This window comes from Sus scrofa, chromosome 10, assembly GCF_054392235.1.
Source record: "Sus scrofa isolate SSC_HxYL_T2T_F1_AM1 chromosome 10, Sscrofa_HxYL_maternal_Yorkshire_Landrace_v2.0, whole genome shotgun sequence".
Classification (NCBI taxonomy): Eukaryota; Metazoa; Chordata; class Mammalia; order Artiodactyla; family Suidae; genus Sus; species Sus scrofa.
In genome coordinates this window covers 53,770,918-53,790,136 of record NC_139392.1, presented here as the reverse complement: position 1 = coordinate 53,790,136, position 19,219 = coordinate 53,770,918, and the positions used below count along the sequence as shown (strand labels likewise).

At 43.1% G+C, this 19,219-nt stretch overlaps 1 protein-coding gene and 1 long non-coding RNA gene across 47 annotated transcripts in view; one reads left to right on the top strand and one right to left on the bottom strand.

Moving 5' to 3' along the window:
• AOPEP (aminopeptidase O (putative)) overlaps positions 1-19,219 on the top strand; it is a 396,587-nt gene that overhangs the window by 246,811 nt on the left and 130,557 nt on the right. For 43 of the 44 annotated variants that reach the window (XR_014817672.1, XR_014817669.1, XR_014817663.1 and 40 more), the window contains 2 exons: positions 14,030-14,132; positions 15,022-15,129. Coding sequence is in view for 24 of the 44 variants with exons in the window: in XM_084979736.1 (XP_084835862.1) it covers positions 14,030-14,132; positions 15,022-15,129 (211 nt within the window). In the remaining 20 variants the exon portion in view is untranslated. Of the gene's footprint in view, positions 1-10,395; positions 12,248-14,029; positions 14,133-15,021; positions 15,130-19,219 lie in introns of those variants that run through there. The other variant, XR_014817664.1, reaches the window with a different exon arrangement.
• On the bottom strand, positions 14-10,675 carry LOC102158497 (uncharacterized). 3 transcript variants are annotated; one of them, XR_014817697.1, is made up of 5 exons: positions 10,542-10,675; positions 6,683-6,882; positions 4,845-5,956; positions 3,224-3,339; positions 14-1,047 (listed from the first exon to the last, which is right to left on the bottom strand). It is a non-coding gene; the product is annotated as an uncharacterized LOC102158497 (long non-coding RNA). The 3 variants fall into 3 exon arrangements; XR_014817696.1 differs by lacking the exon at positions 3,224-3,339 and having other exon boundaries at positions 14-2,294; positions 3,900-5,956; XR_299114.4 differs by lacking the exons at positions 14-1,047; positions 3,224-3,339 and adding an exon at positions 9,454-9,531 and having other exon boundaries at positions 5,397-5,956.

Sequence of the window (19,219 nt, the reverse complement as noted above, 5' to 3'; positions counted from 1 at the left end):
AAAGACATCAAGGTTGGAAAAGAAGATACCATCTTTATGCAGATGACATAACCTTATACATAGGAAGTCCTAAGGAATCCTCCTCTAGACACTGTTAATAGCGATCAACAGGTTCAGTAAGGTTGCAGGATACAAGGTCAACATACAAAAGACAGGTGTGTTTCTATACAATAGCTATAAATAATCTGAAAAGGAAATTAAAAAACAAATTCATTTATAATAATATCAAAATGACAAAATATTTACAAATAAATTTAACAAAAGAAGTACAAAGCACATATTGGAAACTCCAAAACACTGTTGAAAGAAATTAAAGAACTAACTAAGAGTCCCCCCTGTGGTACAGTGGGTTAAGGATCCAGTGTTGCCATAGCTGTGCTGTAGGTTGCAGCTTCAGCTTGGATTCGATCCCTGGCCTGGGAGCTTCATATGCTGCAAGGGCAGCCAAAAAAAAAAAAAAGAGGAGGAGGGAGGGAAGGAAGGAAACAAAGAGAGAAAGAGAGAGAGAAAAAAAGAAAGGGAGAAGGAAGGAAAGAAAGAGGAAGACATCTTGTATTCATGAATTTCAGGTCTTAAGATTGTTAATACTCCCAACAGTGACCTATGTCAAAATTTTAGCTGCCTTTTTTGCAAAAATGGGCAAGCTGATCCTAAAATTCATATGGAAATTCAAGGGTCCCAGATTAGTCAAAACAATATTGAAGAAGAACAAAGGTGGAATCCTCGCACTTCTCAGTTTCAATACTTACTAGAAACCTACTTTAATCAAGATAGTATAGTTTGGCATCACGACAGGCATATAGATCAGTGGAATAAAATTGAGAGTCTAGAAACAAATTCTTTCGTCTGTGGTCAGCTGGTTTTTGACAAGGGTGCCAGGACTATTCAAGGAGAGAAATTTAAATTATTTAAAAAATTTTTTTTCAACAAATGGTCATGGAATAACTAGATATCCACAGGTAAAAAATGAAGTTAGACTCTCTGCTCTATACCCCATACAAAATTGACTTGACATAAGTCACTGATGTAAGAGTTAAAACTGTAAAACTATTGTTCTTAATAACCAAAGAGCAGAAACAACCCTAATGTCCATCAACAGATGAATGAATAAGTAAAATGAGTATATTTACACAATGGAATATTAATAATCAGCCATAAAAAGGAATTGAAGTACTGATATGTGCTACAAAAATGGACAGATCTTTAAAGCGCCATGGTAGCTGAAAGAGGCTAGACACAAAAGGCCATATATTTGTACGTTTCCATTTATCTGAAATACCCAGAATAGGCAGGTCTGTAGAAACAAGAAGTAGATTTTTTTTTTTCTTTGCTTTTTAGGGCCACACCCATGGCATGTGGAGGTTCCCAGGCTAGGGGTCAAATCGGAACTGTAGCCACAGCCACGGCAACGCCAGATCCGAGCTGCATCTGCAACTTACACCACAGCTCACGGCAATGCCGGATCCTTAACCTTAACCCACTGAGCGAGGCCAGGGATTGAACCTGCAACCTCATGGTTCCTAGTCGGATTTGTTTCTGCTGAGCCACGACAGGAACTCCGAAACAAGAAGTGGATTAATGATGGCCAGGGGCTGAGGGGGAGGAGAAAATGGAAAGTGGCTGCCAGTAGTTGTGGGGTTTCTTTTGGGGGTGATATCAGTGTTCTGGAATGAGATACTGGTGATGGTTGCACAACCTTGTGAATATGCTCAAAACCAATGAATGGTACATTTTTTAAATGGTGAATTTTATTCCATGTAAATTATATCTCAATTTTTTAAAAAAGACTGATAGACATCACTGGTTGTTCTGTAACATCTTGTAACATCCCGGCAGCCTCAGCGGGTAAACCAGCAATTGTCTGAAGGAGGGATGGAGGAAGAGCTTTATAGCAGGAGGCAGCCAGTGTACCCCCCGGGGCACTGGATGGGCCCTGAAGAGCACTTCCAGGGCTGGATGCCAGCAAGACATCTTCATAGTGTCTGTGGTAGAACAACCCCACGTAGACATGATTCACTTCCAAGAAATCATCCCTCAAGTACAAGTATACACGCACCGGTGTGTGTCTTATTTTTTTTTCACCTCACGTAATCCTGGCTATTGTTCTGTTATTGGCACATACAGGTCTTTCTTTCCTTCTTCCTTCCTTCTTTCCTTCCTTCCTTCCTTCCTCCCTCCCTTCCTTCCTTCCTTCCTTCCTTCTTTCTCTCTCTTTCTCTCTCTTTCTTTCCTTTTTAGGGCTGCACCCACAGCCTATGGAAGTTCCCAGGCGAGGTGTCCAACTGGAGCTGCAGCTGCCGGCTTACACCACAGCCACAGCAACAGGGGATCCAAGCTACATCTCTGACCTGCACCACAGCACATGACAATGCCGGATCCCCGACTCACTGAGCAAGGCCAGGAATTGAACCTGCATCCTCATGGATATTAGTCAGATTCATTTCTGCTGTGCTTTTGTGTGTGTGTGTGTGTGTGTGTGTGTGTGTGTGTGTGTGTGTGTTGTCTAGAATATTCCAGGATATGAACATTCCATGACTAACCATTTGTTAACCATGGGACATTTTGGTAATGTCTAGTTTTTTGCTTTGACAAACAACACTGCAGTGAAGAGTCTTACACTTAGGATGGGTGCACAGCATGTGCAGTACAAGAACTAAATGGCACACAGTTGCCCACAGGACTCTCCTCCAGCTACTGATCCTGTTTTACACCCTGGTAAGTGCTGGGCTTCAGGCTCAGGCAAGCCCTCCACCCCCTGCCACTCCTAGTCCCCAGCACTCCACCGAGGAGGGAAAAGTCCTTCTCCAGCTCCCACAGACCATCTGCTCGTCTCTGAGTCATGAGATGATCTTTCCCATTATCTCAGCACATAGCACCACACATGCTGGTGCTGTTCAAAACGTGCTTCTTGCCTCCCCTTGCAAAACGAAGTCAGTCTTTGTCTCATTTGCCTCTTTCCAAGAGAAAGTCGTGAAGGGTTTTTTTGATACATTACAAAAAAAAAAAAAAAAAGTTTTCCATTTTTACCCTTTCCACTTTTGCTTCTTGTAACTTTCCATGTCTCTATATTCCTGTGTTCTGGATGTATAGAGCAGACAGACAGCCCATGTTTCATGATGATCACCTTAGCCTTGAAGAATGACAGGCCCCTTTTAACCTGACTTATGAGGAAACTAGTTCAGGTATTTTGTCTATGCATCTGTCGAATACAGCACTGCAAAACTGATAATGAGAGGGGTTCCTATGGTGGCTCAGTGGGTTCAGAACCTGACATAGGATCCATGAGGATGAAGGTTCAATCCCTGGCCTCGCTCTATGGGTTAAGGATTTGGTGTGGCCCTGAGCTGTGGTTTCAGTTGCAGATGAGGCTCGGATCCTGAGTTGCTATGGCTGTGATGTAGGCTGGCAGCTGCAGCTCTGATTTGACCCCTAGCCTGGGAACTTCTATATGCTGTAGGGGTAGCCCTAAAAAGAAAAAAAAAAAGATAAATAGTCTTTTATTGCTTGGATCTTTAGCTAAGTCTATCCCTGAATATATGTGCTCGAATAAAATTCACTTATGGTTCCTCTAAATTTATTTAGGTTTTTTTTGTTGTTTTTGTTGTTGTTGTATGTGTTTTTGTTTTTGTTTTTTTAAATCAAAATCACCCTTGTTGATTTTTAGCAAGACGGAGGCTTCATAGTGAACCTATTGACTCCACTGCAGTGGATGAATAATGCTTTACTTCTAAATGCTGCATCTTACATATATTCTGGGCTCTTTTGTCTTATAGAATCATAAACTATTAGGGTCAAAAAAGACCTTAAATGTGATTTTTACCTAACCTCCTCCATCCCTGACAGACAGCCACCCCACTTCTACCCAAGCATTCCCAGGATCTGGCTCTCCCTCCTCCAGCCGGCAGCAGCTTCCCTGAGGAACAGCTTGCTTGTCTTTGAATGGCCTTCCTTAGGAATTCCTGTTGTGGCTCAGTGGAAACGAACCTGACTAGTATCTATGAAGTCTTGGAAAACCAAGAAATCCAACCAGTATTCATGAGGTCTCAGGTTCGATCCCTGGCCTTGCTCAATGGATTAAGGATCCAGTGTTGCCGTGAGCTATGGTGTAGGTGGCAGATGTGGCTCAGATCCCTAGTTGCTGTGGCTGTGGAGTAGGCCGGCGGCTATAGCTCTGATTCGACCTCTAGCCTGGAAACTTCCATATGCCACAGGTGAGACCCTAAAAAGCAAAAAGCAAAAAAAAAAAGAATGGTCTTCCTTAGATGCGGCTGGAACCAGCCTCCTGGCAAGGTCTGCACTATGCTCTCAGCCTTTCCCTCCGGAGTCGCAGAGGATTCGCCTCCTTCTCCCCCAGTCCATCCCCATATCTGAAGACCATTGTCTTTCCTTTTCAGCTCACTAGTCACAGGCTTTGGTAAATTTGTTCTATGTACAACGGGGTCAGGAGAACGATTCCCTTTAGGGCTTGATTCTTTGTAGTTCTCTTCATTGACAGTGGCCTTCTCTAGATGTGACCCCTGAACTGAATACTCTGAGGTTGCACCTATGAAGAGTGCACTGGAGCTATTATTGCTCCCCTTGATCTGGAGAGTCCAGAAGAGAAGAGACACAAATTAATAGAGGTAGTTGAATGCACTCACATATATACCATATTTCTTATTTCTTCTTCTTATTATTGCTTTTTAGGGCCACACCCGTGGCATATGGAGCTTCCCAGCCTAGGGTTCAAAGTGGCACTGTAGCTGCCACCCTACGCCACAGCCACAGCAACACAGGATCCGAGCCGTGTCTGTGACCTACACCACAGCTCACGGCAACGCCGGATCCTTCACCGGCTGAGCAACCTTATGGTTGAACCTGCAACCTCATGGTTCCTAGTCGGGTTCCTTACTGCTTAGCCCCAACGGGAACTCTCATATTTCATTTTTTTAAACCCAGCATCACACACCTTCTCATGGTGGTCTTACCATTCCAACTCCCTCGCATTTTCTTCTCCTTCGTGACATTCTCTGAGTGCTTCCCATGCACCAAACACTATTCTAAGCACTCTACGTACATCTACCTCATTTAATCCTCAAAATGGCTCTATGAGATAGTACTAGTACCATCTTCCTCCCCACTGGATAGATGCGGAAGCAGATGCGCACGGCACTGACCATCTTTCTACAGCCTTAAGTGGCAGAGCCAGGATGAAGGCAGAGGGGAGTCTGACTCAGAGCCCAACTCTGCCTGCCATCTGCCCCTGTCCCCAGCATACTTCTCCTTATATTCGCATCACTCCTATTGGTCCTATCTACTATTGCGTTTATTGTTTTGGAAGCCACATCCATCATTTCCTGTTCCCTGTTGAGTTTACAGACCATTCAATATACTAAATCTTTTGCATAGGTAAATGCTTGCTTTTAAAAGCCTCTTTGTCTTTATTAACTTTTGCTGTATTAATTCGGGGTCCTCATTCCAGGCTGTGGTTGCTGTCCCTGCCTGTAAATGCCATCAGCCCACCAGCTAGGATTCCAGTTGACTCCTTTGCAAATTTGTTAAGCCACAAGGTCATCATTCCTCAGGCACAGCCCTGAGGACTTCCTCCTGGTTATAGCAAGTAATTAACCAACACTGTGGGGTTCTGTTTGTTAACCTTCTCTGAAGCCATGGAACAACCCCCATATGCTCATCACCACATCCCTCCTGCCAGCTGCCTGTAGAAGTCAGGATGCCTGATACCCAATGTGAATTTCTGGAGGTGGCCCTCAAGACCCCACGCTACCCGCTATAGTCCATCACAAACTCTCTCTTCAGCACCTCGTCACAAATTTTGCTTCTCTTCTTCTTATTTCTTCTTCCTTTGCAGTCAGAATGACTTCTGTCTCCATCAGCCCCCTTCCCATTGTCTCCATGATTTGACGCCTCCAGAGGTCTGTGGTTGCAGGTGGAATCAGAGCTGTGGCACATCCCTCACCTGGCCAAGAGTCAGAAGTTAAAGAAGTTAAAGGCTGAGGGAGCCCTTTCCACATAGAGAATCAGTTCCCAAACATGAAACATCCATTCCCATGTAGCCATGCTTGTTCTACCACGTGTAGTTTGAAAATTATTCCCCTTGGCAGGAAAGTGGAAGCAAAGTGGGAGTCAAGCAGTTCTATTCCTCCTGACCCCTCTTGACACCTGGTGTCAAGAATTAGGGTTCGAAATTGCTTCAAAAGCCCTTTCTGTGGTCCTGGGCATTCTCCATTTCTGCCTTCCTGGCAACAGTGTTGCAGCTTCCTGGATCTGGTTGTTCGTTTTCTCCAGCATCCCCTCTTTCCTGTTGGGACGCGTCCTCTGAAAACCCAAAACCCACCGTATTAGAAAGCCCCTGTGACCTCAGATGGGTGTCTTTGCTCTCTGTCTTTGCCTTCGTCTCCTTTGAAAACCTGTGCACATGACCTCCTGCTGTGTTGAATGGGGCCATATACTGCTCTATTGTATTAATCTTTTCCTTGTTTTGGGATTTCGTTTCTCAGGGAAGCTTTTTCTGGTTTATGGGCGTTCAAAACCTGAGGACTCTTTTCTTTTCTTTTTTTTAAGTAATGCTTATTCCTTCCTGCTTTTCTAAGTTTTAGCTTCTATTTTCCTACCCTGCTTATCAAACTGTGTGGCGTTTTTTGGTGTTTTCCACAGTTCTGCTAAGAGCAGGGCCTTTTCTTACCTCCGCTTTCAGCAGCTGGCCTCTTCTTCCGGATGTACCAACCGCTGGCTCCTTTCACCATGAGGGGACAGAACACACACCTGCTTCACTTTCCCTTGGCTCCTTGAAGAGATGCTCCTTTCTGTCTCAAATCGTTTTAGCAGTTGCCTTTTTCAACACCAGAGTGATTGCCTGCTGTGTCTGCTGTAGGATAATGGTCCCTGATGGGGAAAAAAAAAACTTTCATGCTGGGTAGCTGTTCAGTCCATTGTGAAAAGCACACAGATAATCAAACTTGCCAAACAGCCGTAGCTTTGACACGATACAACTTCGTTAGTCAAGGGGTGCACGGGTTTCTGTCTGGTGCTCTTTGGAATCACTGTCCAAAGGCAAGGCAGTGGCGAATCCTCTCGATGCATGTTTAATAAAGATGGAAAAGTTGTTGCCAAAACAAATGGAAGATATAACATTCCTGTACTTTCAATCATTCTGCCTCCATTTTTTTTAACCCAGAATTTTAGTAATCTTTTCACAGACTGGCATAGACTGTTGGGGGTACATGTCAGGAATATGCCCAGACCTAGCTTACTGGCATTTTAAGCCACACCTGAAATGTATTGTTGCTTTGTATTTGTCTTCTGATGACAATGTAGAAAGGAGCAGGCTTACCAACCAGCTCCTGAAGGGTTTATGTTCAAAAGCCTGGGGTCTCACAATGATCGGCTACATTTAGGTGCCTGGTCTTATTAAAAAAAAATAAAATTTTTAGAATCTCATGGACTTGGAGAAGTGGTTGCCAAGGGGGAGGGGGAGGGAGTGGGATGGACTGGGAATCTGGGGTTAATAGATGCAAACTATTGCATTTGGAAGGAATGAGCAGTGAGATCTTGCTCTGTAGCACTGGGCACTCTATCCAGTCACTTGTGATGGTGCAGGATGGAGGCTAGCGTGAGAAAAAGAATGTGTGTGACTGGGTCACTTTGCTGTACAGTCGAAAATTGACAGAAGACTGTAAACCAACTATAATAGAAAAAATAAAAATCATTTAAACATTTAAAAAATTTTACATTTTTGAATAATCATAGACTCACAAGTAGTTTCCAGAATAATAGAGAGCATTCACCTGCTTCCCCCAGTGATAACATCATACACATGTGACTGTAGGGTAAGGTCTTTCCAATGTCTTTGCCTGTCAGAAGAAGGTCTAGCTGGCACTCCCTGACCTCAATCAGTACTCATTATGATGAGACTATTATTATTATTATTATTTGCCTTTAGGGCCACATGGAAGTGGCCCTGAGGCACATGGAAGTTCCCAGGCTAGAACTAGGAATCTAGAGCTGCAGCTGCTGGCCTATGCCACAGCCACCACAATGCCAGATCCAAGCCGCATCTGCGACCTACAGCTCACGGCAACCCTGGATCCTTAACCCACAGAGCGAGGCCAGGGATCGAACCTGCATCCTCATAGATACTAGTCAGATTCGTTTCCCCTGAGCCACAGCTGGAAGTCCCACACCCAAACTCTTAACCTGTGTGTTCTGCTGCTTCCCCAGGAGCTCTTACTTGTGCCTGCAGGGCTCAAATCGGTACCCAGAGGCCCAGGTCTCCACAAAGGTAGCGTTTAATTTCCTCCCTTACTGCAGGGGGAGTGAGGCTCTGCTCCCAGACTGTCCAACGCTATGGGGCCCTTGCCGCTGATGGACGGGGATGTTGGAATGCTCTTTAATCCCCTTCTGTCAAATTTCTGGGCTGTTTAGTCCCTGGCTCAAGCACCACAGTCGCAAGTTTACAGACTTGCGAGACTCATGGCCCTCACTTTTGCAGCCATGGAGTACCAGACAGAGAGGCTGTCAGACCATCTCTCTGGGCCAGGGCAGAGCAGTGGGTGTTCAGACCCAGGCCGACACGCCTGAGCACCTTTCAGAGGCATTTTCTTAAACCCCACCCTTGGCAATAGTCCTGCAGAATCGGTTCGTTCTGCAGGAGGTTTGATTCCAGATCACATCACTGTGTATCAAATATCACTGCCATCTGACAGCTTTGGAAAGGTCTGCATTGCTCCTGTGAGTGCAGTGGGAGAGGAAGGAGGTGGGCCGGGGAAGGTCAGGCTAATCTAGGTTGTTACATTTGGTGCCAGGAACAACAGAAACCAAGGGCATTTAAGCCCAAACGACCTTGGTAACTTGATCTCTCACATTCCATGTATTCCAGCCAAGGAAAGAAACACTGGCGTGTAATGTTGCATACTTAACACTCAAGGTTTACAGAAGTGCTTTCACATTATCTAAGCCTCATCATTCTCTTGACAGGTGAGGAAACTGAGCTTTGGGGAGAGTGAGTATCTTGTCTGAGGCTCTCCAATTAGTATTTGACACAACCAAGAGAGGGGCCTGGATCTTGGGGAGACCCCAGAATGCAGCAAGGCCTTTGGTGGCCCATGGACCCGAGTTCCACTTGCAATTCTGCCACTGACTATCTTTGAGGTCGTCTCTGGGCCTCACTCTTCTCCGCTTTTAAGGACATCATCACAACACCTGCCCCATCAGATTCTCATGATGGTCGAAGGACATAATACATAAAAAGGGCTTGGCAGAGTACCTGGCACAGGGCGATAACAGGGAATGGTAGCTATTGGTATTAGTTCATTTCTCCAGTCATTAGGAATGAATCTGGCTTCAATTAATATATTGAATTAAACAAATGGGGGTTATTCTTCTCATATAAGAGGTGTGAGGGCAGGCAGTCTTGGGCTGGCCCCAAACTGAATGGTGCTATCAAAAACCGTTTACCTTCTTTCAGTCCATCCTGGTTTCCATAGCATGTTAATGTGCTGCCTCATGGTTGCAAGGTAGCTGATGTAGCTCCTTCTACCATGTTTGGGGGAAAGAGGAATAGTACCAGTTATAGTTCCCCTTTCTTAAGGAAAGCAAAACCTGACCCAGAACCCCACTCCCAACCACAGCAGACCTCTGCTTTTTTGTTTTATTGGCCTGGACCCTGTCTTCCAACTCTCTGTAGCTGCAAGGACACTCGGAAAGTGAGTGTTTAACGTTTCAGACTCACCTATACAAGTGGCAGGGTAGAGGGTGGATGAGAATGGGAGAAGATTGAGCCAACTGTGTATGCCACAGTTCTTTGTGCCTCTTACAATGTCATTAAATTTTTTTAAATATTTACTTGGACCTCAGGTATTAAGGGTTAAGCTTACTTAACCCTAGTCATGTGTTCACGGCACACGAGAGCAAAGCCCCTTTTCTAAACGGAGTCCATTTAATTCCCACAAAATGTGTGCTATTTCACATGCATCTATTTTTTCTTAACTTTTCAATTGAAATATACATACACTATGGTACACAGGTACTTCTAGAAGGCTCATTCGATTTTTAGTATTTACCTTCATGAAAGCACCCCTCAGATGAATGTATAGAGCATTCTCACCAACCCCAGAAACTTTCTGCTTTTTTTCTGCCCATCCTGACAACACTCCTTCCCCAAGGTAAGTAGTATTTTGCCCTGTATCCTCATCGGTCTGTTGCCTCTTCTTTGATTTCCTTTAACTGAAATTATACATTTGCATGTTGTCTTTTTTGTTGTTGCTGCTTTCTTTTTAGGGCCTCATGTGCAGCATATAGAAGTTCCCAGGCTAGGGGTCCAATTGGAGCTGCAGCTGCCACCGACACCACGGCCACAACAACGCCAGATCTGAGCCGCATCTGCAACCTACACCACAGCTCACGGCAACCCCGCATCTTTAACCCACTGAGTAAGGCCAGGGATCGAACCTGCGTCCTCATGGATACTAGTCAGGTTTGTTACCAGTGAGCTACAAGGGGAACTCCTGCATGTTGTCTTTTTGGGTGCGACTCCTTTCACTCACCTGTGAGAGTCGTCTGTTATTGCAGGCAGTGATGGTTCTTTTGTTTCCTGCTTTCTCTCTGTGCCGTGTCTCCCTGCACAGACCTGGAGTCAGTGGTATTATGAGAACCAGAAGAGCACAGCCATGGAAGTCACTCTTTTTTCCACTGGTGGATTATCTTTTCCTCGTAAAAGCCACCCCCTCTGATTTCTTGCAAAGCTTGTCTGGGTGCTGCTCTCTCCAGCATCATGTCTACTTTAAAAGGAATCTCTTGGGGACTTGTGTGTTTGCTTTGGATGCTGTCAGCCTAAAAGAATTTTCTTGAGCACTTCTTCATTTGGAGAGGGTGGCAGAGGAGAGTCGGAGAGGGATGCTTTCTGGAAGGACATTTTTAGTCAAAGGAAAGAAGACCAGCTCAAGTCATCATGAGGACCTTGGGCCCGGAAGCCAGACTTTGGAGCCGAGATTTAGGGTCGTCTTCTGTGTTCCTCCCTTTCTAACAGTCTCTGTTCAGAGCTCAAGGGCAAAAGACATTCACGGCCACTCTGTCTCTCTGGAGGCTGGGAAAACTGGTTTGAATTCAGGCTGACTCTGCAGGTCTTCCTCCTCTCTCGGCTGCAGGTGGTGGGCTTTCCTATCAAAGCCCGCCTGGCTTTCTTTATAAAGGCCCCCAACTCCAGGACACACTTGAGAGCAGGAATAAAGCTGATGCTCTTCAGGGGCGTCTTAAGTGAAGATGAAAGGGACTGACTAGTTATTTGTGCAAGTATAGTCACGTTGGTAAGTCAGGGATCAACTAGAAAAATGCAAACTATGCGGTTAGCTCTAATGGCTGGCCGTCGGCATCTGGTCTCTCCTTGAGGTGTCTGCTGGTTCTGTGCCTTGTGTCTGCTGCCACAGTGTCCTGGGATATTCAGCAGAGACTTACTCAGGGGTTCTTTGCTTGGCAGCTTGGGCACACTGCAGAGAGCCTGATTTGGCAGGCTGGATCATCCTCAGGCACTACCATTCAGGTCCAGCACCCTTCTATGTTTGTCTGTGGGCATGTGGAAACACTGAAATCCATTGCAGATGACCAGCTTTGAACTTAGCGATATGTGTTGCCACAACGTTAGAAAGCTTTATGAAGTTTATTGAGTAATTTCTGTATCCTCAGCCCTCAGAAGAACTTGACATATATTACTTCAGTTATTCCCCAAAGGACCTGGGGAGATGGGTAAGCTTATTCCCATTTTGCAAATGAGTAAATTGAGGATTAAAGTAACCTGCAAGTAAGTAATAGGTAGTAAGTAGCAGGAGTCAAAGTCAACACTAGGTCTCTTGGATTCCAAAAGCTGTGTACCTTGTAGCCCCATGCTGTATATACAATGAAATGCTACTCAGCCATGAAAAAGGATGAAATCATGCCATTTGCAACAACACAGACGGACCTAGAGATTCTCATATTAAGTGAAGTTAAGTCAGAAAGAGAAAGCCAAATACCATGTATCACTTCTATGTGTAATTTAAAATGTGATACAAATGAACTTATCTACAAAAGAGAAACAGACTCACAGATGAAGAGAACAGCACTGTGGTTGCCAAGGCAGGGTGGGAGGGTAGGGATGGACTGGGACTGTGAGATTAGCAGAGGCAAACTATTCTCTATAGGATGGATGAACAACAAGGTCCTGCCGTTTAGCACAGGGAACTAAATTCAATATCCTATAATAAACCGTAATGGAAAAGAATATGAAAAAGCATGTGTGTGTGTGTTTGTGTGTGTGTCTGTGACTGAGGCACTTTGCTGTATAGCAGAAATTAACACAACCCTGTAAATCAGCTATACTTCAACACAATTTTAAAAACCAACAAATAAACAAAAATAAAAATAGCCCCTTGCCTTTCTGATGTGCCAGCCCTCTTGTCAGCCCCTGCCTTCCCCTCACCCTACCACATGCTCTTCAATGTTTGTCCAATAGATGGCCGGTTTTTGAACAGCTAAAAGCTGCAAATACCTTGTCACTTATTTTGATTTTTAGTTAGTTGTTGAACCATTCACTACACCACAATTGTGTTTTGTTAAAATATGTTTTTCGGAGTTCCCTTCGTGCCTCTGTGGTTAACGAATCCGACTAAGAACCACGAGGTTGCGGGTTCGATCCCTGGCCTCGTTCAGTGGGTTAAGGATCTGGTGTTGTCGTGAGCTGTGGTGTAGATAGCAGACACAGCTCGGATCCGGCGTTGCTGTGACACTGGTTTAGGCCAGTGGCTACAGCTCCAATTAGACCCCTAGCCTGGGAACCTACATATGCCATGGGTGCGACTCTAGAAAAGACAAAAAAATATATATGTGTTTTTCTTTTTTGGCCGCCCCATGGCACATGGAGTTCCCAGGCCAGAGATTGGAGCCGCAGTTGCACCCTACACTGCAGTTGCAGCAATGCCGGGTCCTTTAATCCACTGGGTCAGGGGTCAAACCTGCATCCTGCTGACTGCAGACATCGCCACCAATTCCATTGTGCCACATCGGGAACTCCTAAAATAATTTTTAACAATACCGAAGACCGGAGTTCCCATTGTGGCTCAGCAGAAACAAATCTGGCTAGTATCCATGAGGACACGGGTTTGATCCCTGGCCTCGCTCAGTGGGTTAAGGATCCAGCATTGCCTGAGCTGTGGTGTAGGTCACAGAGGTAGCTTGGATCCTGCATCGCTGGGACTGTGGGGTAGGCCGGTGGCTACAGCTCCGATTCGACCCCTGGCCTGGGGACCTCCATATGTTGTGGATGTGGCCCTAAAAAGACAATAATAAGAAGAAGAAGAATACTTAAAACTATAGAGTGTAAAATAAGGAGACGTTTGTTTCAGTCCTCACTGTCACCATGAATCAAAACAAGCCGTGAGCCCTTGGATACAGGCTTAATTTCCATGTGCCTGTTTCCCTCATTTGTGAAAAGAGGCAGTTGAAGTACGATTACTAATGTCTCTACCTGTTCTGAAAACATGGGGCTCCATGACATTTTTTGTTTTGTTTTTGCGCGTCTAAAACGGCTTCAGAAGGCGAATATTTCTTAAAGGAGCCTTAATTACTAAATGCAAATCAAGAGGAGGGATAACATGGGGGCTTTCAGAAGCTTTCGGAAAATGACCTAAGTTCCTTTGCTCTTCCAAGTAAAGCTACATTTTCCATTGCATTTCACAGTCCATCATTCCTACCAGAAGAAAAGTGTATCGTTTCTTAAATAATTCATACTGGAGCTTAGATTCCTTGAGGGTCTGGCAAGCTTTAATCTTGGATAACATGATGTAAAATATTGCCAGTAGCCAGCCTCAGGTTGCCAACCCAAATATAAATCCCTCCTTGTTCAGTATATGAATGTATAATGTAAACCATTTTAAATGATCCCTGGTACTGTTGAATAGAATTAAGGTGCTATTGAGCAACTCGGAAAACAAGAAAGTGATATTACCGTCTAATTAGTTAAGAATGTGCTGTACTTCAAGAAAATTTTATGGCTTCATTTTAGACCCAATAAAGAGAAAACCGGCCACGTGAGTGACTCGGGCTCATCTGTCATCAAACATGGGCTCAATCCGGAGAAGGTCTTCATGCAGGTTCACTATTTAAAGGTAAGTGCGTTTAAGCGGCAGAAGCCAGTTCGTATGGTGCAGCACTTTTTAGGTCCTACCTGTAAACAGTAAAGGTTAATAATACACATGGGGCAAAACAAACAAAAAATCATCAACAGTATCAGGACAGTTGACTGGGTAGATATCTTGACTGTCCGATAATTAAAACGTTAAAATGAGTCATGAATCAAAGGAAGCCGAACTATTCCCTGCCCTGTACCTCCCTACGCTCCTTCCTCCTGCTAAGTGTGCTTTGAAGAGAAGAATCTTAAAATCGCCGTCAGGTTCCAACTAAAAGACAGGAAGACTAGAGAAGTATTTGAAGTTTAAAGGCCTTTCCTGATAGCTGGGGGAGAGAGGAGCTGGGCTCTTGTCTCACGGTCCACGACAGACATCAGGCTTCATGTAAGCCAAGGACAAACAAGATGGCAGGCAATACAGACAGATGATTTGGAAGCAAAGGAGTTGGTCCTTAAGTTCTAGACTCAACCTTACTGGTAAGAATATAAAAAAGGGCTGCCTGGGACAGGTCAGATGGAATTTCTAGATGAGCATAACCTGTGCTAGTGGATTAGTTAGAGTTGACTTTGGAAGAAATTTTTCTTTTCCTTTTTTTTTTTTTAAGGGCCACACCCGTGGCATATGGAAGTTCCCAGGCTAGGGGTCAAATCAGAGCTGTAGCTGCCAGCCACACCATGCCAGTGTCTGCCACCTACACTGCAGCTCATGGTAACACTGGATCCTTACCCACTGACTGGGGCCAGGGATCGAACCCATGTCCTCGTGAATAGATACGAGTCAGGTTCGGTACCACTGAGTCATGATGGGAACTCTTCTAAGCAGGTTTTCTGATGAATAAGCATCTTTGTTTCTTCTTCCTTTCTTCTAGGGCTATTTCCTCCTCCGGTTCCTTGCCAAAAGACTTGGAGATGACACCTATTTTTCATTTCTAAGAAAGTTTGTGCACACATTCCATGGGCAACTGATTCTTTCCCAGGTAATTTATGAGTCCTCATGAGTCCATGATGTACAGTCGGAGGGGGGTGTGTGTGGCACATGGCGACTAGATTATGTGCGTATTAGCAGGTAGGGAAAAGATTTACGATTTAACGCAGTAGGGAACATAGGAAGTTAATGAAGTGGACACAGGGAAGTGTTGTTTCTGGGAAGGTAATCTCCTGTAGTTTAGGACAGACTGTAATCCATAGCTGTCCTGTGCACGTTCTTTTTGTTGAGGGGAGAAGGGGTCTCCCTAAACCTGTATCTGGAAAGGTAGCTTGAAAACTGGTTTGGGAGTCATATACGATTGGTTGGCTGAATAGCCAAATTCATATTGCTTAAAAACCACTTCTCACCAAGATACTGCAGCCATATAGGCGGGCATTGCATTTGCTGTGACTTCCGAGGCTCTGGCATCAGCTTTTCCTGGAACATTTAGTGCTCCCTCCACTGATTCATTCAGTTTTTCTTTTACCTCTTTTGAATTAGAGCTGAATTGTTTTTTTTCCCTAACAGCTTTATTGAGATGCAATTCACATACCCTCAAATTCACCCTTCTGAAATGTACAAGTCAGTGGTTTTTAATATATTCACAAAATTGTCGGAGTTTTCTCATGGCCTAGTGGTTAAGGAGCACATATAGAATGGAATGCTACTCAGCCATAAAAATGAATGGAGTTCCCGTCGTGGCGCAGTGATTAACGAATCCGACCAGGAACCCTGAGGTTGCGGGTTTGATCCCTGGCCTTGCTCAGTGGGTTAGGGATCCGGCGTGGCCGTGAGCTGTGGTGTAGGTCGCAGACATGACTTGGATCCCATGTTGCTGTGGCTCTGGTGTAGGCTTGGCAGCTACAGCTCCCATTAGACCCCTAGCCTGGGAACCTCCACTTGCCACGGGAGCAGCCCTAGAAAAGGCAAAAAGACAAAAAAAAAAAAAAAAAAAAAAAAAAAGAAATAATGCCATTTGCAGCAACATGATGGATCTAGAGATCATACTAAGTGAAGTCAGAAAGAGAAAGACAAATACCCTATGACAGCACTTACATGTGGAATCTAAAATATGACGCAAATGAACCTATCTGCAGAACAGAAAGCGACTCACAGACATGGTGAGCGGACTTGCCAAGAGGGAGGGGGAGGGAGTGGGATGGATAGGAAGTTTGGGGTTAGTAGATGCAAATTATCATGTTTCTAATGGATAAGCAATGAGGACCTACTGTATAGCATAGGAAACGATATCCAGTCTCTTGTGATAGAAGATAATATGAGAAAAGGAATATATATGTGTGTGTATGCTTGCATCACTTTGCTATATAGCAGAAATTGACACCACATTGTAGATCAACTATACTTTAATTTAAAAATTAAAAAATAAAAATAAAACTAGAGTTGAAAGACCAAAACCAAAAAAGAAAAGTACATTCACATTGTTGAGCAACTACCCCCACCATGCATCTCCAGAACATTTTAATTTTCCCCAAATGAAACTTGTATCCATGAAATAATAACTTCCCATGCTTCCCTCCCCCCAGCCCCTGGCAACTACCATTCCGTTTTCAGTCTCTTTGACTACAATAGGTACTTCATGCAAGTGGAATAATACAATATTTGTCCTGTTGCATCTGTATATTTCACTTAGCAAAATGTCTTCAAGGTTCATCCATGTTACAGCATGTATTAGAATTTGCTTCCTTTTTAAGACTCAATATTCAATTGTATGTATCACATTTGGTTTGTCTTTGCATCTGTTAATGGACACTTGGGTTATTTACACCTCTTGGCTCTTGTGAATACTACTAATGTTGCTATGAACATTAGTATACAAATATCTGTTCAAATCCCTGCTTTCAATTATTTTGAATATATCCCTGGAAGTGGAATTGCTAGATCATACAGTGCTTCAGTTTTTTGAGCAACTGCCATACTATTTTCCATAAGGGTTGTGCCATTTTCCATTCTCGCCAGCAATGCACAAGGGTTCCAATTTCTCCACATCCTCACCAACACTTGTTTTATTTTTTTGATAATAGCCATTATAGTGGGTTTGAAGCAGTATCTCATTGTGGTTTTAAGTTGCATTTTTCTGGCAGCTAATTATGTTGAGCATTTTTTCATGGACTTTTTGAACATTTATATATCTTTTTTTTTTTTGGAAAAATGTCTATTGAGATCCTCTGCTGATTTTTTTCATTTAGGTTGTCTTTTATTATTGAGTTGTAAGAGTACTTTATATATTCTAGATTCAAGTTCCTCATTAGACATATGATTTGCAAGTATTTTCTTGCCTAATTAAAAGTTATTCCTATGTTTTGTTGAAAGAGCTTTGTAATTTTTTAGCTTTTATATTTAGGTCTCTTATCCATTTTTTTTTTTTCTCTTTAGGGCTGCACCTGTGGCATGTGGAGATTCCCAGCCTAGGGGTGGAATTGGAGCTGTGCACCACAGTTCACGGCAATGCCAGATCCTTAACCCTCTAAGCAAAGCCAGGGATTGAACCTGCGTCCTCTTGGATGTAAGATTCGTTTCCACTGAGCCACAATGGGAACTCCTCTCTTATCCATTTTGAGTTAATTTTTTATATGCTGTGAGATAGATGGTCCAACTTCATTCTTTTGCATGTGAATATCCAGTTGCCCCACGACTGTTTGTAAAAAGACTATTCTTTCCCTTCGTTGAATTGTCTTGGCAGCCTTGTTGAAAATCAGTGGATCATAAAAGTAAGAGTTTGTTTCTGAGCTCTTAATTTTATTCCTTTGATCTCTACTCCTGTTCTTCTGTTAATCCCACAGTGAGTTTTGAACTTAGTGCATTTTCAACTGATGTATACTTGTTATTAAAAAAAATTTAATAAGCAATACAGAAAAATGCAAAGAAGAATGTAAAATATCATTCAAAATCCTATAATTATCCACCAATACCTATAATTCATATTAGGAGAACATCATTCTAGAAATTGAACTCTTTCTATGTATTATATATGATATGTATACACATATCTGTGTATATGAGTATATAGTGTAAACGTATGTGTTTGTATATAAATGTACCCACAGGTATAGGCACAAAGATATATTTAGAAATAATTTCATAAAAATAGGATTATATTATATGTGCTTTTGATGAAATGTTTTACATTTTATTTACTTGAATTTAACTTGAATTTGAGTGAAATTTTACTTGAATTTAATTAATTTTACTTGAATTTAACGAGTGAAAAAGAAACAGAAGTGAATACAAAAGACTTGAACTTTAGATAACTGTAAGAGAGATCATTTCCTCAAAGATTCTTCTATGGTTGATAAACACAATTACAAAAAAATCTTTAACAAGTTGAAATTGTTAATTTTTTCTCTTTAGATATATATCTTATTTTTAGAAAGCATCAGTTTATTAAAGATGAGGAAATCAATAGTTATATACTTCAACTCCTTTTCCCCAATTCTAGATTTTTCTTTTTTTTTTTTTTAATTACATTTTATTGTTAGAGTTCCCATTGTGGCTCAGCAGGTTAAGAACTGGACTAGTATCCATGAGGCTGTGGGTTCGCTCTCTGGTTTCACTCAGTAGATTAAGGATCCGGCATTGTCATGAGCTGTGGTGTAGGTCACAGAAGTGGCTCAAATCTGGTGTTGCTGTGGCTGTGGTGTAGGCCGGCAGCTGTAGCTCTGATTCAACCCCTAGCCTGGGAACCTCCATATACTGCAGATTCGGCCCTAAAAAGAAAAAAAAATCTTTATTGGTGTGTAGTTGATTTACAATGTTGTGTTAGTTTCAGGTGTACTGAATCATTTACACTTTTCAGATTCTTTTCCCATGGAGGTCACTACAGAATACTGAGTAGATTTCCCTGTGATATTTTTGGCCATGTTACTGTGGCTTGGGTCGCTGCTGTGGCGCTGCAGGATCCTTAACCACAGGCAACCAGGGAACTCCCTGGATTTTTCTCGATTAATATTTTAGATAGTTAAGGTTTATTTTATTTATAGTGTGTGCTGTAACTATAATTTGCACAGTTGTGTAGTCCTAGCTCTGTATTTAAAGGCTTTCAGAATTCATGACCAGTCATTTTACCATGTTGCTATATTCAT